Source organism: Apium graveolens, chromosome 3 (genome assembly GCF_009905375.1).
Source record: "Apium graveolens cultivar Ventura chromosome 3, ASM990537v1, whole genome shotgun sequence".
NCBI lineage: Eukaryota > Viridiplantae > Streptophyta > Magnoliopsida > Apiales > Apiaceae > Apium > Apium graveolens.
The window spans coordinates 46,633,772-46,657,696 of NC_133649.1; the positions used below are offsets into that span (position 1 = coordinate 46,633,772).

The 23,925-nt window shown below is 33.4% G+C and overlaps 3 protein-coding genes across 3 annotated transcripts; 2 read left to right on the forward strand and 1 right to left on the reverse strand.

Annotated features, from left to right (window-relative positions):
- Positions 1 to 1,207: 1,207 nt before the first annotated feature.
- On the forward strand, positions 1,208 to 4,558 carry LOC141712226 (uncharacterized). Its single transcript, XM_074515077.1, has 4 exons — positions 1,208 to 1,510; positions 1,664 to 1,739; positions 2,479 to 2,651; positions 4,285 to 4,558. Exons 1-4 carry the CDS (start codon positions 1,398 to 1,400, stop codon positions 4,358 to 4,360), a joined length of 438 nt encoding a protein of 145 aa, XP_074371178.1. The 5' UTR covers positions 1,208 to 1,397; the 3' UTR covers positions 4,361 to 4,558.
- Positions 4,559 to 11,705: 7,147 nt separating this feature from the next.
- Positions 11,706 to 13,833, forward strand: LOC141712227 (2-methylpropanoate--CoA ligase CCL4-like). Its single transcript, XM_074515078.1, has one exon. It carries the CDS (start codon positions 11,869 to 11,871, stop codon positions 13,531 to 13,533), a length of 1,665 nt encoding a protein of 554 aa, XP_074371179.1. The 5' UTR covers positions 11,706 to 11,868; the 3' UTR covers positions 13,534 to 13,833.
- Positions 13,834 to 15,769: 1,936 nt separating this feature from the next.
- Positions 15,770 to 18,315, reverse strand: LOC141712228 (protein LEAD-SENSITIVE 1). The gene is made up of 2 exons (XM_074515079.1): positions 18,070 to 18,315; positions 15,770 to 16,640 (listed from the first exon to the last, which is right to left on the reverse strand). Exons 1-2 carry the CDS (start codon positions 18,179 to 18,181, stop codon positions 15,973 to 15,975), a joined length of 780 nt encoding a protein of 259 aa, XP_074371180.1. The 5' UTR covers positions 18,182 to 18,315; the 3' UTR covers positions 15,770 to 15,972.
- Positions 18,316 to 23,925: the final 5,610 nt, after the last annotated feature.

Sequence of the window (23,925 nt, forward strand, 5' to 3'; positions counted from 1 at the left end):
GATTCTTAAAAATAATGTTAAAATAATACTCCTTGAGTCCCACTGAATTGTTTATGTTATTTTTCGGCATACTTTTCAATACTCGTTTAAAATATAATTTCATAATTTTAAAAAAAAAATCCTGAATAAAAGTTTTATTTAATTTTTTTTTTTTCTGAAACGTTTGTAAACAATACTGAATATTACCAGGTCTAGTAACACCTTGGTCGAGGATAAGGGCACTCAAATTTGGTTGGAAAGATCTATGCTTCCTCGCAACTTCTACTTGCAAACCACTCTATAACTAATTACATCATGATATAAATCTAATAGATCCGCCTGTTACGAAGTTGTCATGTTATTGTCTTAAGATGAATCAGCCTTTGCAAGAGTTTCATTTTCTAAATATAATTAATCGATTCAGTTTGTCTTCCACCTCGAATTTATGTAGTACTTCTTCATTTCTAATTTTAAGCTCAACATTAGCAATATCTATTTTCTAATTTCTAGTTGTGTATATACATAGAACAATAATGAATCATTACAAGAAATTTCATGATTCTTTTCTTTATTTATTAACGGAGTCAACACAACTTAACAGTGGTACACCTTTTGCACTAGAAATTAAACTCCACATACACCTTATGCAATTATCATAATTAGAGGTGCATATTGTGCACTTCCAATAAATTTGAAGTACATATTCTGTATTTTAGTCATTTATAATTAATGGTAATTACATAAAATCATAAATTATGAGTTATCAAAAAATAGGCACAGGCAACAAATATTCAAATTATAATTTTCTTTTAATCCAATTTAATAATATTATTTTGTTGTTTGATAATATATTATATAATTTTGTTTGATTTTTTGGATTTATTCAATAGTATATCAGTGAGGCGAGAATGGTTTGTGAGGATAGACACAGGCCGACAACTTTCAGAGGATTCTAATGGTGTCCATTGTATATAAAATCGGTATCTAATTTTTTTTATAATTAAGAGTAATTAGGTAAAATTAATTTTAAGGATAATTAAGTAAAATCGGCGTGTACCCAAAAAAAGGTATTGTATCAAAATTTTAATATTTCATATAATAGTAATATATATATATATATATATTAATATTAAATATTAATTTAATTAAAATAAATATTATATGAAAACTAATGTAGTTTTAGATTAAACTACTAGTCCAGGTGAGAACTTAAATCTTAGATTAGTGTATAATATCCGCAGAAGGATCAATAAACGCTAAAAACGGGGCAACGTGCGATTAGATTCAGTTTCAACTACGCGGCCCAAAATATAACGGTACAATCATCCAGTGGGAAAGCAAGACCAAAGTATACAGTGTTACTTTACTAGTATTATTTCTCAACATTTTCTATCAACGATTCGCCGGAGATTTATAAAATGGCCGGAGTAGAAATGCTACCTAAAGAGTACGGTTACGTTGTTCTAATTCTTTCTCTCTATGGTTTGCTTAATTTCTGGATGGCTACTCAAGTTGGTAAAGCTCGCCGCAAGTATGTTTTTTTTTTATATTTCTTTTATATGCTTGTGTATTTTTCTTAATTAACCATTAATTTTTTTATTGAATTTCTAGTGTTTTTTTCATGATGTGTGATGATGGGGTGGTTGATTGTGTTGTGGGTTTATGTTTAACTTGATGATTATAGGTACAATGTTACTTATCCTGCTATGTATGCTTCAGAATCTGAGAATAAGGATGCTAATCTCTTCAATTGTATTCAGGTCTGTCAAATCTGGGCTCTTTTTTTTTAAAGATTCGATCTTGTGTTTTTTTAAGTTGATTGACTAGTATTAAGGATAGAGGGAGGGTAAGTGAAGACCGTAATGTATGATCTTGTGATTCTTGTTATCTGGGAAATGGGGTGGAGGTAAGGCTGTGAAAATTCTCTGACTCGATAAGAAATTGAGCTCAAATGCCAAAAATATTTGTCTCATAAGTAGCCTGAGTTGAATTGAACATTCTAGCTGATTACATTAAGTCGTTTGGAAGTTTTAAATATATGAATTCAAAATTAATTTCAAATGATATGGATACATCACATTACGTAAAAGTTTGGTTGTAGTCTGTAATTGGACTGAATTGGTATTTTGGCGGCCTTCTGAAAGATTTGGGCTGCGAGGTTTGGCTCAAAAAAGGTAACATATTTTAGAATGTCTTGATTCGGCTTAACTTGAAATGTGCAAACAATGAAATTAGAGCAGGTTTGAAAAGGGGTCTTAGAGTGTCTAGGGTTGAGTCATGAGTGTGTCCAGAGGCCTACTTTTTACTTCTCGTTGGAGTTCTTCCACAAAGGCTGTGCTTAAATCGTTTTTTGATGTGAAATACCAAATAAGTAACTAATAAAGTGACTGGTGTTAAGTGTTCCGGATTTATGGATGTGGCATTTCAATATTGCAAAGCAATTGTAGTAATGCTGGATCATTATCGATTTTGTTTTTTGTTTTGGTTATCATGGTATAGAGAGGTCACCAAAACTCGTTGGAGTGGATGCCGTCATTCTATATTTTCATGGTAGTTGGAGGAATTAAGCACCCGATAATTTCTGCCGCTCTTGGCTTTGTTTACCTTGTTGCTCGATATTTCTATTTCACCGGCTACTCTAGTGGTGATCCACAAAAACGTCTTACCATTGGGTACGTCTTTCTAGTTAAACAACTTCTTTTTTATTTCTTTTGTTTGATTTAGATTCGCATTTTGTATTATATCTTTTCATGTTTTGCAAATTTTTGTGTTGGATGTATTAAACTAAAACTTGTGATTGTTATGATGATCTTTCCTATTGAAATTCGACAATACCATGTGCCAAGTAGTGCTTAATGATTCCAGACACACATTTTGTTGTAAACTTTGGGAAATAATGAGACGTTTATGTGTCTTCTTGGTAAGTTTCTTGATCATCAGATAAAAACATCCTTTATTGTTGATTCAAATTTGTGAGGACAGCTAATAGGGAATAAATCATTTGAGCTACATTACACTACCCTTATCATTTTCTTTATATAGTTTATTTGATTGGATTCTATCTTTCATCTTTTTATGTTAGCAACTTGCTCATAGTACACTCTCAAGTGATCAATAGCATTTAGGTTATCATCATTGGTAATCGTATTAAGTAAACAAAGTGCCAGACGTAGATTTTGCAAGTGTAATATTAAGCTTAAGATTTGAAAACAAGTATAATATGTAAATTGTTGTCAAATATGGTTAAAAACTACTGCATGGGTGATTTATAGTGTAACGGTCCCTGTTGCATTATTGCTAAGCTGAGTAGAGCATGTAATTTGTCATTGACCTATTTCTAGAAGGCCAAACATTTGGTGGTCCTCTTTCATGTTAACATGCCAAGTGAGTTCTGTTTATTTAAATAAGGTTCAGTTTGCTTTCAGCTTTTCTTGTGCTCTCAATATAAAGCTTGAAGTGATATGTGGAGTACGGTGACTAAATTTCTTAAACCTTGGTTTTTGTGCTCGAGTAGTGGGTCATTTCTTAAGTACTTTACATTTAGTAAATAATTAATCCATTTATTTAAATGTCTTTTGGGCCTAAAAACCATGTGTTTTACACTGTTATAGAGGGGATATTATGGCTTTGGTGTTAGACCTGGCTGCCTAGACTACTGAATTTTGGGTGGGGAAGTTGCCAGCTTCTCATTGTGGGATCTGATTGACTGATTCTGAAGGTGCTAAACTACAGGTCTTCAAGTATCCTGATAAATAGCTAAAGTCTAATAATCCAATTCAACTTTGCATATGCTGTAGAGTAACTAATGTAGGTACCACGCTCGAGTAGATTCTCCTCTCTTAATGTTGAGATTGATCTCACACTTTTTATCCCCTAGTCTGAATGTGTTTTTTCTTATTTCCATTGAGCTTATAGGTTTTAACTAAAACTTAAAATATAAGATTGATCAAATCGGACTTTCTTAAGAGTCAAGGCTAGAAATATTATCTGCACTTATTTTATGTGCATTAGTTATTTGAACAATGGAAAGAATATCTCTTGATTCTTAATCCAGGGCTCTCAAGATCCGTTGCTTATATCTATTTTGAGTGCCAAGTATTTAAGAGTTCTATCAAAATATGTTAATTCTTAAAAACAATAATGCCGACTTCTGAAGTGCATCCAGTCTATCAGATTTGGATACTAGTATAGAATCTGCCTGAATTTTGAAATGGTCATGAACACATACGTGTAACATATGAGAAAATGTTATTTTTTTAATATGATATCAGAAATCATGTCTCATATATTTTTTTTCTTTTGCAGAAAGTTTAACTTCTTGGCATTAATTGGGCTGATTCTCTGTGGAATTTCTTGTGGAATTAGTTTTGTCCTTGCATGATGGAAGCTTGTTCCAGAAACAGCAACCTTACGTGCCACTTGTATTTGTTGCTTCTTGTTATTCTTATTATGTACTACCTTTTAATAGACCTAGACTTTGGTAGTGTGATTGCCCTAATTTTGAAGTGCTCACTTGAGCTATGTCTGTTTCATGGATCCTGTAGTCAATCTTTTAGTTTATATGCACGGGATTTGATTATCTATTGAGCTACTAGTATTATATAATCCCCCAAAATAAAATAAAACACTGGTTCATTCATTATTTGAAGGAAGTATTAAGTTTAAAGTTGTAACATTTACATTGGCGCTAATCATATTTTGGTTTCATACTTTCATAAAAGAAAGACTTATATCTATTAATATCAAAACAAAAACGCATTTACTTTCTGCGAGATGACTGCCAACGATGGATTCAATTCATGTTGGAACTATAAACAATGACCACTAATCAACTATGTAATCATTTAAATCCAGTATATTTACAAAGGTGCAAAGTGTCTGTCACGATAGTTCATTAAAATATAAAGGTGTAGATGCAGAAAACTACTACATATTCGATCTTGGTGACGTAGATCGCCTTACGTTGCAATAAGTGATCATGTGATGTGAGGTTGAACACGCAAATGAGAACCAACATGTTTGTAAAATTGTACTGAAGGATTCATCGAAGCCAATTTGGAGACTTCAATTTACTAAAAAACACCTTTCGTGGGCTTCTTTTTTTGTTAGTGCTTCTATGAATTTAATTGTAGATTGGCTAATCAATATCAAGTTCATCTTATGATGAGTTTTATCTGTCTCATCTATTGGTGGTGAGTTTTTTTGAATTGAACGTGAGTTTAGTTTCATTATTGCTGGTTTTTGTTTTAGTTCTTTGACATGACGACTTCTTCACGCGAAAAGAATTTAGAGGAAGCATATGTCAATCTACCTTTGAATAAGGATGAGATGGAGGGGCTTATACTGGAGTATATACTGGAGGACACGAACACGGAGGGGTTGGATAGGTGTTTGGTAGGAAGATTTGTAACTAATAAGAAAGTGAATTTCATGGCCATGCAGGATACACTTGCTCGATCTAGAGGCCGGTCAAGGGAGTGTTTATGGAGGAAACTAATCGGATGAATATGTTTTTATTTAAGTTTTTCCATGACAGGGATATGCAAAGGGTTTTGGAGGATGGACCATGGACCTTGAATCAACAAGTTCTACTAATTAAGAAATTCAATCTGGACGAGCAACTAAAAGATGTGAAGCTATCAGAGTTGTCTATGTCGGTTCAGATATATGATGTACCGATTGGATACAAATCAAAATTCATTTTGAAGTCCATAGGTAATTTTGTAGGGAGGTTTGTGGAATCTGATCCAAGGAATTTTCAAGAAATGTGCAGAAATTTCTTAAGAATCAGAGTGGCTATTAACATCGATCGTCCTTTAAAAAACCGAATGAAAATTAAAAAACCATGAGGGGAATGGCTGTGGTTCCGATTCTAGTACAAACGACTCCCATCCTTCTGTTTCTATTGTGATAGGATAGGGCATACTGAGAAATTTTGTGAGGACATGTTCGATAATCCACAAGCTAAGGAAGTGACACATTATGACAGTTCTTTGCGGGCACCGTCAAGAGGACATGGTGCAAGTAAAGAAAATCAGTGGCTGCGGGGAGCAAATGGTGCAGCCTTAATTCCGGTGAAGTTAAATAACAAGGAGGAGGACGGCGGAGGAGTGGAGACACACAGGCAAGAGGTTAGTGAGAATTGTGCTAGTGGAGATCATAATTCCAGAAAATTAGGGATCTCAGAGATAACGGGCAAAATTAGTGGAGGAGATCAAGTGGTGACGGTTATAGAACCCAAAAATATGTCTATTTCAAATGAGAGGCGGGATATAAATATAATTGGAAAGGAAATAGCTGGGCTTTTAATATCGGACCCAAAAAGAAGAAGAGTAGATGGGGTTGAGGAAAGTGGGCCTATTACAGATAATGCAGTGGAGGATATAGCAATGAAAGAAGCAAATATGTCTGAGTCAGAGAACCAAAAAAGCTTGTTGGGGGCGGGTACTGTTATGCAGTCCCGCCTAGTATTATGAGCATCTGTAGCTGGAACTGTCGGGGGGTTGGCCTACCCTCAAGTGTTCGGTTCATTAAAGACCTGGTGGATCAGGAAAGACCGTCGTTTATTTTTCTGTGTGAAACGAAGGACAGTAAAGGCAGGTTGGAGCGGGTAAGGAGAGAGTTGAGGTTCGATGGAATGTTAACGGTTGACCCTCAAGGTCGAAGTGGAGGGTTAACATTGATGTGGAAAGAGAAAGATCAAGTTAAGTTACGAAGCATTTCGAGGAATCATATTGATGTCGAGGTGTGTTCTGAAAATAAGGATATGTGGAGATTAACGGGAATCTATGGAGAGCCAGACCAAGCTCAACGTCGAAAAACTTGGGACTTCCTTAGAAACTTGGCTAGAGATTCCAATCTACCCCGGTGCGCTATCGGAGATATGAACAATGTTACATCTCAGTTGGATAAGAAGGGAGGTGCACTTTATCCAGATAGATTGATTGAGGGATTCAATGAGGTGCTTGCAGAGACAGGATTAATAGATATGGAATTGGTTGGTCATCAATTTACCTGGGAAAAGGGGAGGGGTATTAATGGGTGGATGGAGATACACTTGGATAGGGCTTTAATATATGGGGAATGGCTTCATTTGTTCCCATTTGCAAAGCTCTATAATTTAGAAGTGACGTACCAAGGGGTGGATGCTGATAGTTTTGGTAGATGGCTGGAGTCGGTTTTTGAAAAGTCGAAAAAGGAAGAACATGCTGAGATAGTTTCGCTGTGCTGGGCCATATGGAATGCTATAAACCAGTTCGTATGGGATAACAAGAAGTCTTCAGTAGATGGGGTGTTAACATCAATGAGGCAGTATCTTGCAGATTACAGTAGGGCCAAGAAGTTTTCTACACAGGCTCTGTATCAGTTCATTGAACATGGAGATGGAGCTCAGGTCTGGGTTAGGCCAAAAAATGGTGCAGTCAAGGTAACGGTTGATGCGGCGATATTTACTGAGAGTTCTTCTTATGGCATTGGTATGCTAGCACGAAATGACAAGGGGGAGGTGATTTATGGTAGATCAGAATCGTACCAAGGTAACGTCTGTGCGGAATTTGCAGAAGCTATGGCAGTGAAAGAGGCTCTAAGCTGGTGTAAGCTTAACAAATGGCAGGAGACAGTGATTGAGTCGGATTTCTTATCAGTAGTTCAAGTTGTAAGAAGCTCGATTAAAATGCGCTCGCCGTTTGGTCATATTATAAGGGAGTGTCGGGAGATACTCAAGGAGTTAAACATAGAATTGTTTTACATTAAACGATCGGCTAACGAGGCGGCTCATGTCTTAGCAAGAGAGTCGAGTTCTTTTCCCGGTCGAGTTTTTGATGGGAGGTCTGTTTCTATCAGTTTAGAGTCTATTATGTTGAATGATTTGCGTAATTAATAGAAATCACATATTTCGTCAAAAAAAAATATCAAGTTCTTTGTCATTCAATAATTTGCCTTTGATGCCCAAATTTCGTATATGAGATATTTACATATTTTTCAGAAAAATTGAAGTCAAGACAATTGTCAATTTTTTTTATCGTAGGGAACCCGCAGCCACTACCTTTCGGATGCGCAGTAAACCACATTTAAGCGACAAGGTCTGACTCAGGAGTTATCATCTCTTTAACCAACTGAGTCAACCCTTGCGGGCAGACAATTGTCTATTAAAAAATTTATATTCCTATATATCATATTAAAATTATCAGTTCTAGTTCCAAGGTATTGAATAAAGTAATTCAGATCTTACTTACATTTTTTTATCTATTACATCTATTATATGTGAACATGGGTCCATCTTAATTATATATTTTTTTATCTATTACATATAATATCTATTATATGTGAACATGAGTTTGATTTTATATAGTAAATTATTCATGTGCCCTTAGAGACGATGGACTTAATAATCTACGACAATTGTGCCAACTATATATTTATTAAAATCATTAACTATATTTCTAAATTGCTCACTTACTATATTAACTTTAAAATACTCTCCTTTCGATAATTAAATATATATATTATATAAACAATCTGAAAATATAATAATTCAAATTCAAATTATATGAAGAATAATTTACATGAATATCATATTTTTAATTAATATTCATATTTTGTTTTACATAAAACATACATACATTAGATCTACTATTCTAATTGAAATCCCTTAAACATATTACTTGGCTTAGTTGGCTGGATTTAAAAATAAAATAAAATTATAAATAATTTATATATCATATTTCTAATCTAGATCCACTTTCAAAGTTAAAAATTTAAAAAGCAAATACAAAAAACTTTCATATGTATTCTAAAATTCAAACAAATATAAGTGATTGGATGAAATACCATGAATTTAAGTGTAAACCTTTTTATATACCATCATATATATAGTCATTTTATCTGCCAGTATATCTATAATATATTATAATAATGAGAATATGGTATAATTTGTATTTTAGTTAACCCTCATTTTGGTTATTTCTTTTCATCACGACCGTCAGATCTTTTTCATCAAAAATCAGAGCCGTTAGATCCAAATACTAAAATACACTACACAAGGTCTCATGTTCGAATCCCGTCAACAACAAACATTTAAATTATTATTTATAAAGATAAATATAAGTTCTCAGGTTCGAATCCCGTTAACAACAAACATTTATATTATTATTTATAAAGATACATATAAGTTTTCAGATTCGAATCTTATCAACGACAAACATTTACATTATTATTTATGAATAAGATCCAATCATCATATATTATTTGAACTTAACTTGAAATTATAAACAATAAAATTATATTATATAATCATTATTTAGTATTTAATTATTTATATAGAATTTTAATAAAATTACATAAAATAAAAATGAAAAATATATAAATATTAACCAAGACCTGTACATCGCACGGGCCGTAAGCTAGTATTTTATAATTAACGATATATATTACTTATTAAATAATTCATTGTTTAAGATCGAGAAATGACTATTACCCGCCAACTACAACTGACGGATATTCAATTCAAGTTGGAACTATAAACAATTACCACTAATCAACTCGGGTGAAAAAACAAAATACCCACCATTTTGAGAGATTTGCCCAAAATACCCACCGGTGGGAAAACCGCCCAAAATACCCACTGAATACGCATTACCATCATGCGTATTCTATTTTTCTAAAAAAATACAAAGAATATGCATGTGAGACATGCGTATTCACTCAGAGAATACGCATGTCTCACATGCGTATTTTTTTATAAAAAAAACGCATACGTAACATGCGTATTCAGTGGGTATTTTGGACAGTTTTCCCGCCGATGAGTATTTCGGGCACTTAAAACTAGAAAGTGGTGTATTTTGGGCATTCTTTCAATCAGCTATGTAACTAGTTAAATCCAGAATAATTACAACGACCCAAAGTGTCTGTCATGATAGTTCATTAAAATAAAAATGTGTAAATGCAGAAACCAGCATATTAGATCATGGTGACGTTACAATAAGTGATCATGTGAAAGTGTGAGATTGAACACGCAAATGAGAACCAACACGTTCTTAAAATTTTACCGAAGGACTCATCGAAGCCAATTTGGATGAAGCCAATTTGGAGACTTTCCATTAACTAAAAAACACAGTTTGTGGGGTATTTTTTGTTAGTGCTTTTAATAGTAGATTGACTAATCTGTTTCATAAATTTTAAAATAATTAATTTATAATTTAAAATTTATAAGTAACTTAAAAGTAATAAATATATAATAGTTATAAATTAGTTAAGTGTTTGGTTAATTTTACTTATAAGTTAGATTTTTTTAACTTAAATACAGTAAAATAAATATTTTTAAATATTATTATCTTAACTCATGACTTTTAAATTAACTTAACATTTAAAAATATAAATTTAAAAATTAAAATAAAATAAAACTAAAATCAAAATAAGTTGAAAAAAATAGGTCATTACCAATATTTAACTTATAACAAATACTCATATAAATAAGTACCCACTACTTATAAGGCCAATAATCCACTTATTCAGTGGTGTGACCAAACAGACCCAAATTCATTGTCATTCAATAATTTGCCTTTATTGCCCAAATTTTGTATATAGGATTTTTACATATTATTGAAAAATTGAACTCTTAGACAATTGTCAATTAAAAAATTCCTATTCCTATATATCATATTAGAATATCAGTTCTAGTTCCAAGGTATTGAATACAGTAAGTCAGATCTTAGCTACAATTTTTTATCTATTACATTTATTATACATTAAGATGGGATTTGATTCTATTTAGTAAATTGTTTACCTTTTAATCATATTAATATTAAAAAAATGCATTTGATTGGTTTTTAACCCATTACCTCATGAGATGGATTTGATGTCAAATGTACGAGCATTATATCAACACAACATTTTAATACATTTATTAAAATCATTAACTACATTTCTAAATTAACCACTTACTATATTAACTTTAAGATGCTCTTCTTTCAATGATTAAATATGTATATTAAATTAATAATCTGAATATGTAATAATCAAAATTCAAATTGTATGAAGAATAATTTACACGAATATCATATTTTTAATTAATATTCATATTTTATTTTACATAAAATATACATACATTAGATTTACTATTCTAATTGAAATTTGCTAAACATATTCTTTGGCTTGGTTCATAGTTTAAGTTTGAGAAATGCCAACTACCATTGATTGAGAGAAAAATGAACAACTCTATCACCACATTTAAGAAAATAATAAATAAAATTTAATGTGTTTCTTATGCTCAGGTTATTAGTTTTTTTTAAACAGTTTTTCGAGAGAGCAGGCTACTAAGTGAGTGGACAAAATTATAATTGTATAAAATTTTTAAAAATGTAAAAAACTAATGCCTATAAAAATTTAGAAATAGATAAACAAGAACTGGGAATTTCATCTTATTCAACATACGTTAACAGCCTAACACCATTTAAAATGTGCAAAAAATTTAATATTTAATATCTGTGAATTATATGGAATCTAATTTGATATCTCTAAGATTTTATTTAATTTTAAGGTCGGCAAAAGAAGAAAAAGTTCCTAATAATTTTGTAATCTAAAGAGCTAAGCAATAACTGAGGATGGGCCAAAGGGCACGAGTTCAACCTGGGTGTACTTGTATTTTATAGTACTGACAAATGCTGGACTCAAAACAACTTTGCTTCAAATTACTGATGCTAAGAAAAACAAAAGAAAACTATAAATTCTAACAACTCTAAAGTAGGTTTATTCAAGGCACTCACATCACAAGTATAAAAACAACTTTTGCTGTCATAAAAAATAGTATAAAAACAACTCACTCTCCATTTCCTTAGTCCCCAACTTGATACCAAATTACTACATTGCAATCTCATTTTCCTCCTAATAGACATGGATAATTTAAAGCCAGGAGCTGCAAATTCAAGCCCTTTGACACCTCTAGGATTCCTAGACAGAGCTGCTGTTGTTTACGGAGACTGCCCTTCTCTTGTATACAACCAGACTACCTACACTTGGTCACAAACTCACCTCAGATGTCTTCAACTTGCTTCTTCCATATCCAATCTTGGACTCGGAAGAGGCGACGTTGTATCCGTCATTGCACCTAACATTCCAGCCATGTATGAGCTCCATTTCGCTATTCCTATGGCTGGCGCCGTGCTCAACACTATCAACACTCGCCTTGATGCTCGTACCATCTCTGTCATGCTTCGCCATAGCGGGTCCAAGCTTGTTTTTGTTGATTATCAGTCAGCCTCGGTTGTTTCCGAAGCCATTTCTATGTTCCCACCTAACTTTAAGGTTCCGGTTCTAGTACTCATCGCTGACCAAGAATTTGAAGAATCAAGACTAGTATCATCTGCTGATTTCCAGTTGACTTATGAGGTTATGGTGATCAAGGGTGATCCAGAGTTTAAGTGGGTCCGACCGAAGAGCGAATGGGATCCACTGACATTAAATTACACCTCAGGGACTACATCAGCCCCGAAAGGTGTAGTGCAGAGCCATAGGGGGGCATTCATTATTTCATTTGATTCATTAGTGGAATGGTCGGTTCCGAAACAGCCGGTATACTTGTGGACCTTACCTATGTTTCATGCCAACGGATGGAGCTTCACCTGGGGGATGGCTGCACTAGGTGGGACCAACATTTGTCTCCGGAAATTCGATGCTCACACCATCTACTCTGCAATTAGCAGACATGGAGTAACGCACATGTGTAGCGCCCCTGTTGTACTCAATCTGCTATCTAATTTTGCACATGTCAAACCACTAAGTTGTCCAGTACAGATCCTAACTGCTGGTGCTCCTCCTCCTGCAGCTGTGATTTTGAAAACTGAATCACTGGGATTCATTGTGACTCATGGTTATGGACTCACGGAGACTGGCGGCCTAATAGTGTCCTGTGCGTGGAAATCCAAATGGAATCAATTACCGGCTACTGAGATTGCAAGATTAAAGGCTCGACAAGGAGTGAGGACAGTTGGGATGACAGAGGTGGACGTGATTGATTCTGAGTCGGGTGTGAGTGTGAAGCGAGACGGAACAAGCCTAGGAGAAATTGTCCTGAGAGGCGGCTGTTTGATGCTTGGTTACCTTAAAGATCCAGAAGCGACATCAAAGTGCATGACGAAAGATGGGTGGTTTTACACGGGAGACGTTGGCGTGGTGCATCCTGATGGGTATTTGGAAATCAAGGACAGATCAAAGGATGTGATTATAAGCGGTGGCGAGAATGTGAGCAGTGTGGAGGTGGAATCAGTGTTGTATATGCATCCTTTGATTAATGAGGCGTCAGTGGTGGCAAGACCTGACGAGTTCTGGGGAGAGACACCATGTGCTTTTGTGAGTTTACACCAAGGCCGGAATAAGGGGGAAGTCAAGGAGTCGGAGATAATAGAGTACTGCAGAAGTAAGTTGGCGCATTACATGGTGCCTAAGACAGTGGTGTTTATGGAGGAGCTTCCGAAAACAGCAACCGGGAAGATTCAAAAGTTTGTGCTCAGAGAGATAGCTAAAAAGATGGGATCAATAAACAGTAGGAGTCGTATGTAGAAACAACTGCACTTGATCCTATAAAAGAACAATAAACCAAGCAAATAAGGTACCAGAACAGTAATTTGTATCTATAAGGATTAAAGATTGGTGTTACAATCTGTCTATTGTATGTTGTGGGATTTTAAGAATCTGATGTTGCCAGTACTTTTTGGGTGATCGCCTGTGTTATTACTATTGAATTTGATGTTTTATGTGATATGTTAAATAGCACATATCAAGTTACTGTTCCAGGTAGTTTGGTTTGGTTGACTAGGGTATCAGCCAAATTGGAGAAATGTACGAGTGTTCCATATTATATGACTATCAAATGTCCATATTAAGCATTTTATACGCACAGTGTAGTTGGAAAATTGCAGTATTAATCATATGATACTCTATGAAATATCAATCATAGAGACAGGAACAAAGTGAGGGACAAATATTATACACCTAATGTGACTAACAAGTAACAAACAAACATGGAAGACTAGAAAAGTAGCCCGGTCGTCTGGTGTATTGCTAAATATCCTATTGGTAACTTTCTCAGCAAAGTCGGTCTTGTTATCCACTGGGACATTTCCTCTATATAAGATTATCTATCACTACCTGCTCTAATAGGCAAAAAGATGATGCATTGACCTAGTAGTGGTTAAGGTGTCAAATTCATGACGACTGGTATTGGCAATGTCATGGATCCGTTTTGGGATAAGACTGCATACATCCAGCACATTTTCAAGCATCATAACTCCCACCTACGGATCAATTTTTGGAAACAGCCTCCTAGTACGTTGCATACATCCAACATTTCTCAGTTCTCGCACTTAAGTTTTCGATAGTTGACTAACAGATCATGTATTTGACTCTCGTATCTAAGGGATCAATCTTAAAATAATCTTTTTATGAAGAGATAAGGCCGTCCAAATTCAACCTTTGTCGCTCTTGGAGGGAGCACAACCCTTTTTTTTAATTAAATTTTGCTCTGCCAGCGTCTGCATTCTGTGTCAATTTGCATCTTGCAAGGACCCAACAAAATACAGTGGTACCACTGGGTGTGTTTCCCAGAAATATAGATGCTACCTGAGCATACATTAAATACGGTAACCTAAACTATATATATATATATATATATATATATATTTATATATATATATATATATATATTTATTTATATATATAAAAAAAACTATTTTTAAATATCATTTTTTCCACTCATCGAGAGAGACAAAGAGCAATGATATAAGCAAATAATAATACTAGAAGATTCGTAATGCAATTAATTATTATTAAGGCAACTACCATTCAACAAACGAAAATTAAATCTACATACACCAACTAGGGATGGACATTTCACCCGACTTGCCCAAACCCTAACACTTGGGGATCGGGGTTGGGGACCTGACCCGATGCCCATCCCTAACGCTGACATACAATTGATATATTTAATCACATAATATGTTGTGTTTGATTAAGATGAATAACATTATCCAACCTAACAACTTCATAAGCTCAATCTACTTGCTCCTTCATGGAAAAAATTGCACTCTGTCAATATTGTTCTCTTACCTTATAAATGCTTTCTTTAGTGAATCAAAGGTATTGAATAAGGTGGATAGGAAAGGGTCATCATTTGATAAATTACCAAATCCAGATATACAGTAGAGAGCAATTTCAAACATGGACTACGATGATGTTTATAACATTTTTATGAATAGTTATACAGTGGCAACTAATATATGAAAATAAACAAGCACATTGATATTGATCGTTGGAAAAAAAACACTCCAGTTAGAGAAGTGCAGTTCAAAGGAACATCCCCCGTACCAGCATCAAATCTATTTGTAAATAAAGCATATAAATACATTACACATAATATACAAGAATGAACCAGGTGCCTCTTAAACAGACTGCAAAGAAGACAAACAATATGTGAATTGAACATCTAGGCATGTACAGAAGTGCATGCCAAGCATTTGTTGGGGTCCCTATGTCTGCTTGTTTGTATGCACACTCAGAAATCTGAAGAAGCTTTATCAAACAGCAATGTCCGTCCAATATATGATATCATATATTATATATAACTGAGTTTAAATCATTCCTAAAGGCTAAAATATCACACATATATGATATATAACTGTGTTTATATCATTCCTAAAGGCTAAATGTGTACGACCATAAATAAAAAACACCTAAAACATTACTAGTCATTACGTTGACAAATTACGATATTTTCAAACAAATAAAAGTACAGAGCATATAACAAATGAGGCGAATAAATACATACACATCTGCTCACCAAAGTAGAACGAACAAGTTTTGCAGATAAAACCAGATGTCATGCTAAACATTCAGCATGTCACAAGCAAATGAAATACATGAAAATATTTGAATTTCTTTTTTTAAAGACAAGCATACATAAAGTCGACAAACTTAATAATCAATTTTTGACCTCTGAACAGTCTAGTTGGGCATGGCAGCTAGTGTTGTTCCTTCAGCCTCATCAGTGATAGAGCGAGAAAGAAGTCTCTCCACTGGAATTTTTATTACATCTCGCCGTACTCCAATATCTGAGACCAATCGGCTAACACAATAAGACCCCAATCCAACAGCAGTCAGGCCACCAAAGCTGGTAGTGAGGAAGCGAAGTGGCGAAGAAGCAACAGCAGTGGTAGCAGCTAAAAAGGATGCTGTCTGCCCACCACGACCTACATTCACACTGGTAAACAAGAGCAATCCCGTCTTGCAATAAATAGCAAAATCTTCACAGTTGTTCTTAAAAAGATTATAAAATCCAAAACCATTTTCAAGAAGGTACTTAGCACGGTAAAGCACATCCTCAGAAGGATCAGACTTTGCAAGTGTGCAGGTGCCTCCTCGAGCTTGGGCAAGAAAGATAAGCGGTGACACATTATATAAAAATACATGCAGTTCACCACCAGAAAGAAAACAATCAATGCATGATGATATGACACCATTAGCACTCCCTTGATTGCCACATATAGGGCATGGAGTATCCGAAGAATCAGGAGAAGATGAGCTAAAAATGGAGTCTAAAAAAGTTCCAGTGCCAATTTCCTGACCTGCACCTCGAGTAAAATGGATAACCTTTCCATCACCAATATATATCCCTGGTACCAATGAGAGACAAGTTAGCAAGTTGTGCTCAAGATAGTAGTCAGGGATTTTGAAGATTAAAATATTACATAACTATTTTAGACAGAACAGAAGATGTGATAAAAACAAATATGGAGATCTCTTTGGCAATTAATTCGTATGCAGTAAGATGTTACAACAATGTAATGAACAGTGAAAAGAAACTACTACTATGTTCTCTAAGGTTTAACCAACTAACTATTATCATTAATTTTTGCATAGGGAAAAATAATTTACGAGTACTTTTTGTTACTAGCTGTGAAGCTAAATTTGATAGGTATAAATTTTTCTAATTCGGTTTTAATCAAACTATTATATCAGTTCCATACATATTTTGATTTGTTAGAAATCCCTATAACAACTTATTGCTGGTCTTCACCAGCTTTGATCAATCATTTAAAAGAAAACTCAATACAAGACTTTAGAATTTTAACACTTAATTCTAATTAGTTTTTTAGTTATCTATTTCAAAAAGAATATATAAGCACCTCGTCACACAAAAGATCAATAATAAAAGGCAGGAACCATTAACCTAAAATATCCAATCCAAATCTAGAACAATCCTAGAAGAAAAAGGCTTTTACATAGTGGTGTAAATTTCCAGCATAAAAAACATAAACTAAAAACACATCAAACTGAATATATAATTCTTTCGTATATGTTTGGCATTTCTATTAAGTAATCTAGATGAGACGGATTCCTTTAAAAGAAAAATATTAATGTGCAGTGCATACTACAAACTAGATCTACTCTTTACAAAAAAAGAAAAAATTAAAAATAGAATAGAATATAATTAAAAAATTCAACATGTATGCTTACTTTTAATATTTATTATTACTGACAAATAAGTTTGAAACTATAACTAGTTATAACCTTAAGAAAAAAGGCAAAACGAGCAACATAGTACGCATAATTCAGCATTAGGTCATATAATTATTATTACTAAAAACTTTATATATTTTGAAAAGAATAAAATGTTCTCGATGCACACGAAAATAATCGAATCAAGTGCCTTGTAAAGGTAATCCAACACATTTCTAAATTTAAAACAGAAGGTCCAATGGTTCAAATACTACATCAGTTGTGATAATTAATCCAATTGACAATATATCGACTTTATAAACTGGATATGAAATTATCAATACAGAATGAACATTTAATCTGACGTAACAATGCCAGTGATCCATCACGAGAAAAAAGAAGATGTAGACACTCTTGTTGCCTGTATGTAATAATATAACAACGAATAGCAATCCTAAAACTACCCTAGATGAGTTCAATTCAGTACTCAATTTCTGACCTAAAATCAACAAGCCATGTAGACAATCTGACGAAAATAATAATGATAGTATTAATTTAAACAAAAATTGAAGAATTAAAAGAAAGGGGGAAAAATAAAAAAACCGTGATGAGCGTAGATATAAGCGCGCCTCCAAGAGTAGATGTGATCCCCAGGCTTTAAGTCTTGCTTTGTTATTTTGTTGCTTAGTATTCCCATCATCCCCCCTCTCTCCATCTTCTTCGGCCCTTTGCTTTTGTTCAGTTTTTCAATCGTAGATGGAAATTCAAGCTTTTGGGTCTACGACGTACTCATATGGGTCCCGCTTTGCATTTTCTTCGCTACTTCAACTTTTCGAGTTTCCACAAAGCTTAATACTTAAATCATTGAATTTCCTTTTTTCTTTTTTTAATATCTTATCCACGTCTATAATTTATGTATCTATATTATACTACTCCCTCTGTTCCAATTTATCTCGCTTGTTTCACTTTTGATGGTCAAATTGACTTAACTTTGACCGTAAATAAAAACTCATTCTTTCATTATTTTTAAAAATTAAAATATACATATAAAAGTAGATTAAACATACTTTCTAATGATATAAATTTTATAAGTATTTTCGGTATTATACCATGTGAAATTTTCGGTCAAAGTTGAGTCAATTTGACCGTAAAAAGTCAAACAAGACAGATAAATTGGGACGGAGGGAGTATTATATTAAAGACGAAACATTAAAAGTTTGGTCGTTGGTTGTTGATCGTTCTATCATATTTAAAATAGGACACTTAATATTATATTTAAAACAAGACACCTAAAATTACTCGCCAAAATTACTCGCCTATCAATTCTATTATATTTAAAATAGGACACTTATATTATGACACTTAATATTATATTTGAAACAAGACATCTAAAATTAATCGCCTATCAATTCTATTATATTTAAAATAGGACACTTATATTATATTCCTATATCTATACTATCGATCTATACTATCTTATAATAGACAAAACATTAAAAATTTGGTAGTCGGTCGGTCGGTACTTGGTGAAATTACCTAATTATCCTAACTTAATTATTTCAATTGTGATTCGTGCATCGCACGGGTTTTAAACTAGTATATAATTATATATACATATATACAATATTATTCTACTATAAATCTCCTTATAATGAAAACTATAAATTGATGGCATTTTGTAATTAATACAATTTCAATACTTAAATATTGTAAACACATATACACACCCCATGCCCACACCTGCATCCACAACCCCCCATTTCTTCCAACCCCGCCTTAACACCACCAGATCCATTCCCGCTGCCGCCGCACCGCCGCTGGTAAGCCCAAGATCTCTCTCTCTCTCTCTCTCTCTCTCTCTCTCTCTCTCTCTCTCCATCTCGTCCCCCCTCTCTCCCTCTCTCTCATCTCCACCAAAAACCCCAACCTACGCCTCCTTCTCCAACTGCCTCCGCGATACAGCCCCATATCATGTCATTCCGCCGCCATCATCTTCTTAAAGTCGTCGTAGTGAAATATACACCCAACACACCCACTCCTACCTTCCCACTAACCCCACCAACCCCCTACATCATCCCGTCATATCCGCACTAATGCGCCACCCCACCTGTTGGATTTTGATCGCAGCGGAGGTATGGTAAAACACTTTTACACATATAAAATCCAAATAAAAGCATATAAATCGTGGTAAAAACATAAGGATCGATTACTAACCTTTAATATGCGATCCAAAAGCAACGATCGGAGATCCTTAGCAGCTGCTCCTCAAACGTGAAGCACTTCACCGGTATCCACCAAGAAAACGACGTTAAGGAGGAGGAGGAGGTGGAGAGAATTAGGTTTTTCTAAAAATTGGGGTTAGAATAAAAATAGGGTTTATAATAGTATATTTATAGGCAAAATTTTCAGCTGAAATTTTCCCATAAAATATTATTATTATTAACCCATTTATTATTCTCATTAATAATTAAAACACCTTTTAATTATTAATCCTTTTTCTAAACACTTTAGAAATAATTCTCTCTCTTGATTTAATTTCCAAAAATTAAATTCTTAATTAATAATATTAAGAACTTTTCTTAATTAATTTATAATCAATTAAATCTCATTTAATCAATTATTAAATTTGCCAATTAATTATTTATTTCATAAATAAATAATTATCAGCCATTATTAATTAATTCCTCCACCATTAAATCATTCTCTTTTTATGGTGTGACCCTGTAGGTTCAATATAAAGCCGGTAGTAGAAATAAATAATAATAAAACTATTTTATCATTATTTATATAAATTCTCTAATTTATTAAATATGATTAATTAATATCGTGAGGGATACTTCTCAGCATATCACGACTATCCTGATAATACGAATTCACTGCTTAGAATACCAAGAACCTATTCAGTGAATAGTTACCGTACAATAAACTCTTTCTACCCTACAATATCCTGATTAAATACAAGGCATGGATCTTGTGTCAAGCCTATCTAATTTAATCACTTGCTTACCATTTATTATGCTTAGTTCTATGCAAATTAAAAACTCCTTTCTAATTTCATTCACTCTGGCCAGAGATTCCTGAACTAGCATAAGTGGATCAGCCCTGAACATTCGCTTCCTTCACTGGAAGGGGTAGATCCTTTATTGATCATACACTATTGTCGTGTACAAATTCCTATACCCAGTAGAGCCCTAATAATTGTCCCTGGGGACTAAGAACTAAACCAAAGCATAGTTCAGTGTACACAAGATGACTATGATGACCTCGAGTCTAAGGATACTTGTACAACTATCACTATGTGAACAACTGCCGACACGTGAGTGAACTCCATCAGTTGTTCAGCTGGGCAAGTCATGTTCAGTGAACTTATTCTATAATAAGCACCTACATACTAGCTATAGTGTCACCACACAAATGTCTATGAGAACAGACATCCTTCATAATGAAGCAAACATAGTATGTACCGATTTCTGCGGATTATTAATTACCAATTAGTAATCCTACGATCAGGAACTATTTAAGTTTAGAGTTATCATCTTTTAGGTCTCACTATTATGATCTCATCATAATCCATAAAAAGCTTTACTCTAAACTATGATATATCTTATTTAAACACTTAAATAGATAAAGCCCGTAATAAAAACAAAACAAGTCTTTTATTAATATCAATGAAATCAAAACAGATTACACAGGAAGTTATTCCTAAATCCTAATACATGATTGGACTTAGGACATATTCCTTTCACCTCCACCACCAGATCTATCATTTCTTCCTTTCTCTCTATCTCCCCCTCTCTCTAATATACATACAACCTATACACACACAAAATCCATCACCCATCTTCATCACCCTCTACATATATCTGCCTATACATCCGCACCACCCACTCGCCGTCCAACCCTGGTGCCCCGTCGCCGATGTCGAAATTGAAGTGGTCGAACTATTATAATTCAAGATTCAAGTCGAAGGTTATAGATTTATGTTCATTTTGCAGTGATTTTGTTTGTAGTTGGTGAATTTTTTATAATTCGGGTTTTGTGTAATGGTGGTGGTTGTATCGATGGTGATAACGGTGAATTAATTGTTGTGTTTCGTAATTAAATTTGGTGATTTTGTTATAATATTTATTATCAGAGATAATGAACGGAGAAGGTGACCCGATCTGCGGGGTAGAGGCAGTATTCCATTTAGTTGATTTTACAGTTATTATTTTTATAATTTTAGTGGTTCTGTTAGTGGTTATGTTAGTAGTAGTCGAATCTGCGTTGGTGATTGTGGTAGCTGGATGTAGACGGATCTGGTGATTCCGTTGGTGGTTGTGGTAGTAGCCTTATCTGGTGATTTTATTTTTTCAGTGATGATTTTCATTTTTTGGTGGTGATTTTTACATTCCCGTGGTGATTTTCCGACAATGACATGACAGTAAGTCTCATTGCTGAAGTGGTGATGATGTGGCAGTGGGGTTAGTGCTTATGTAGGGCTAAAATGTAAATTAGTGAAGTTATTGTGTAAATAAAGGGGCATGATGTAATTTTTTAAAAATAAATAAAGTATAATGAATATTTTAAAAGTTATTTTCTAGTTTTCATTTTAAGGGTTATTTCTATTTGAACAATTTCCTTTAATTCGAGACTAGCCTTTTTTACTTCGCCTTTATTTAAGACCAGCCAACAACCAACTTGGATTTTTCAATATTTATACGGAAAATGATCAAATAGAAACTAAACTTATAATATAAAATAGAAACTAATCTAAGTCAATAGATAAAGCACAACACCCACCTAGTCTGCACCCTCCCACACAAAATCTCAACATTTTCCTTTCATTTTTAATTTGATTTTTCTCATCAAACGGTAAGTTTTTTTTAAAATTCGACTTCACTATATTTTTATCCATCTCTCAACGATCGATTTACATACCATATGTGTTATATTTCGAAGTAGTTTTTTAAAAAAAATATTTGGTTTCTAGTTTCTATTTTAAAATTATTTTTATTAGAGTAGCCCATATATTATTTAAGTTATTATTTTCAGGTTTGACTCAATTTGGTTACTAATTTAAAAATTTATACCAACATAGTTCTTAAAAACTTAAAATTTTTTTGACAAAAAATATTAAAATTTTGAATTAATTTAAGAATTAAATATCAAGTAGGTCACTCGTCGGAGGCAAATGTTTCAAGTAGGTCATTGACTGTAAATCTGACTCGATGTAATCACCAATCTATTACATATATAATAGAGCAATTAGGGGGTTGGATGAGATAATTTATTCCCATTAAAATTACTAAATAACCCCTCATAATTTTATGTTAATAATTATTTTGTTTAATATGCATGTATTACTTGCATCTAACTTAAGCATGTATTAATTAATATGACTCATTATTACGTATATTTATTACTACTTCATTATCTTAAATTAACTATATATATAGGAGGAGGTTTAAGAGAGACAGGGTGTTAGAGAGGGACGGAGAGACGTTGACTTATCACCATTGATTTTATTTTCATCCAGTGGTCAAGATTTAATTGTAAAATGCATATATTTATACTATTTTGAATACATATAGATACAAAATAAATATGTATAGCTGAAAATTCATTAACTTTTATAGAAAAATTAATTAGATTTGATTAATTTAAACCTTTACTATTTTCATTATTAATGTATCAATTAAATTATCATAAGTGATTACTTTGTCTATCAATAAAAATTTTCCTTATTAGCTGAATACATCTAATGCACGATATTGATTATATACATCATCGGTCATGGAACATGCCATGGAACACGATTGTAATTTTTTGAAGTAATTTATTAAAATTTTCTTGCTGATTTTAAGACAACATGTTTTTTATTAGTTTTCTTATTATTGTTTTTTATAGTTCTTGATCACAAGGAGTTAAACACAGAAAAAAAATACACAAACAGAGCATTCTATCAAATGAAGGTGCAATATATTTAGTATATAATGATGGAGCAGTAACTGATAAAAGCATGATGCCTAAGTTCGAAATCAATTCAGGTGAATTTATAAACTTGTACAAGTTCGTTTCGTTTTAATTAAAGTTATCCAACAACGGTTATTACTGATTTTTTATAAACTATTGTTCATATATCATTACATAATAGTTAGTCTTTGATTATATTGATGCAGTTGTGCATAAGAACATAAAATACTAGTCCGAGTTAGTATTGCAAGCTATCAGAACTATTAAAGATCTGGTAAAAACTATAAGTTGTTTCGTGAGCCGAGCTTGCATTGCCCTCCTTTTTGCTTAATTGTTCTCATTGATTGTTGCTTGCCCTCCTCCTGATCCTCCTTCAGTTGCACTCTTTGTGGCACCTTCACTAGCCTTGGATTGTCCTTTTGTACTTCTTTTAGTTTTGCCAACATCAACTCATCCATTTGATGCACCATCTCCACCAATGGCACTCTCATTGGCACCAACAGT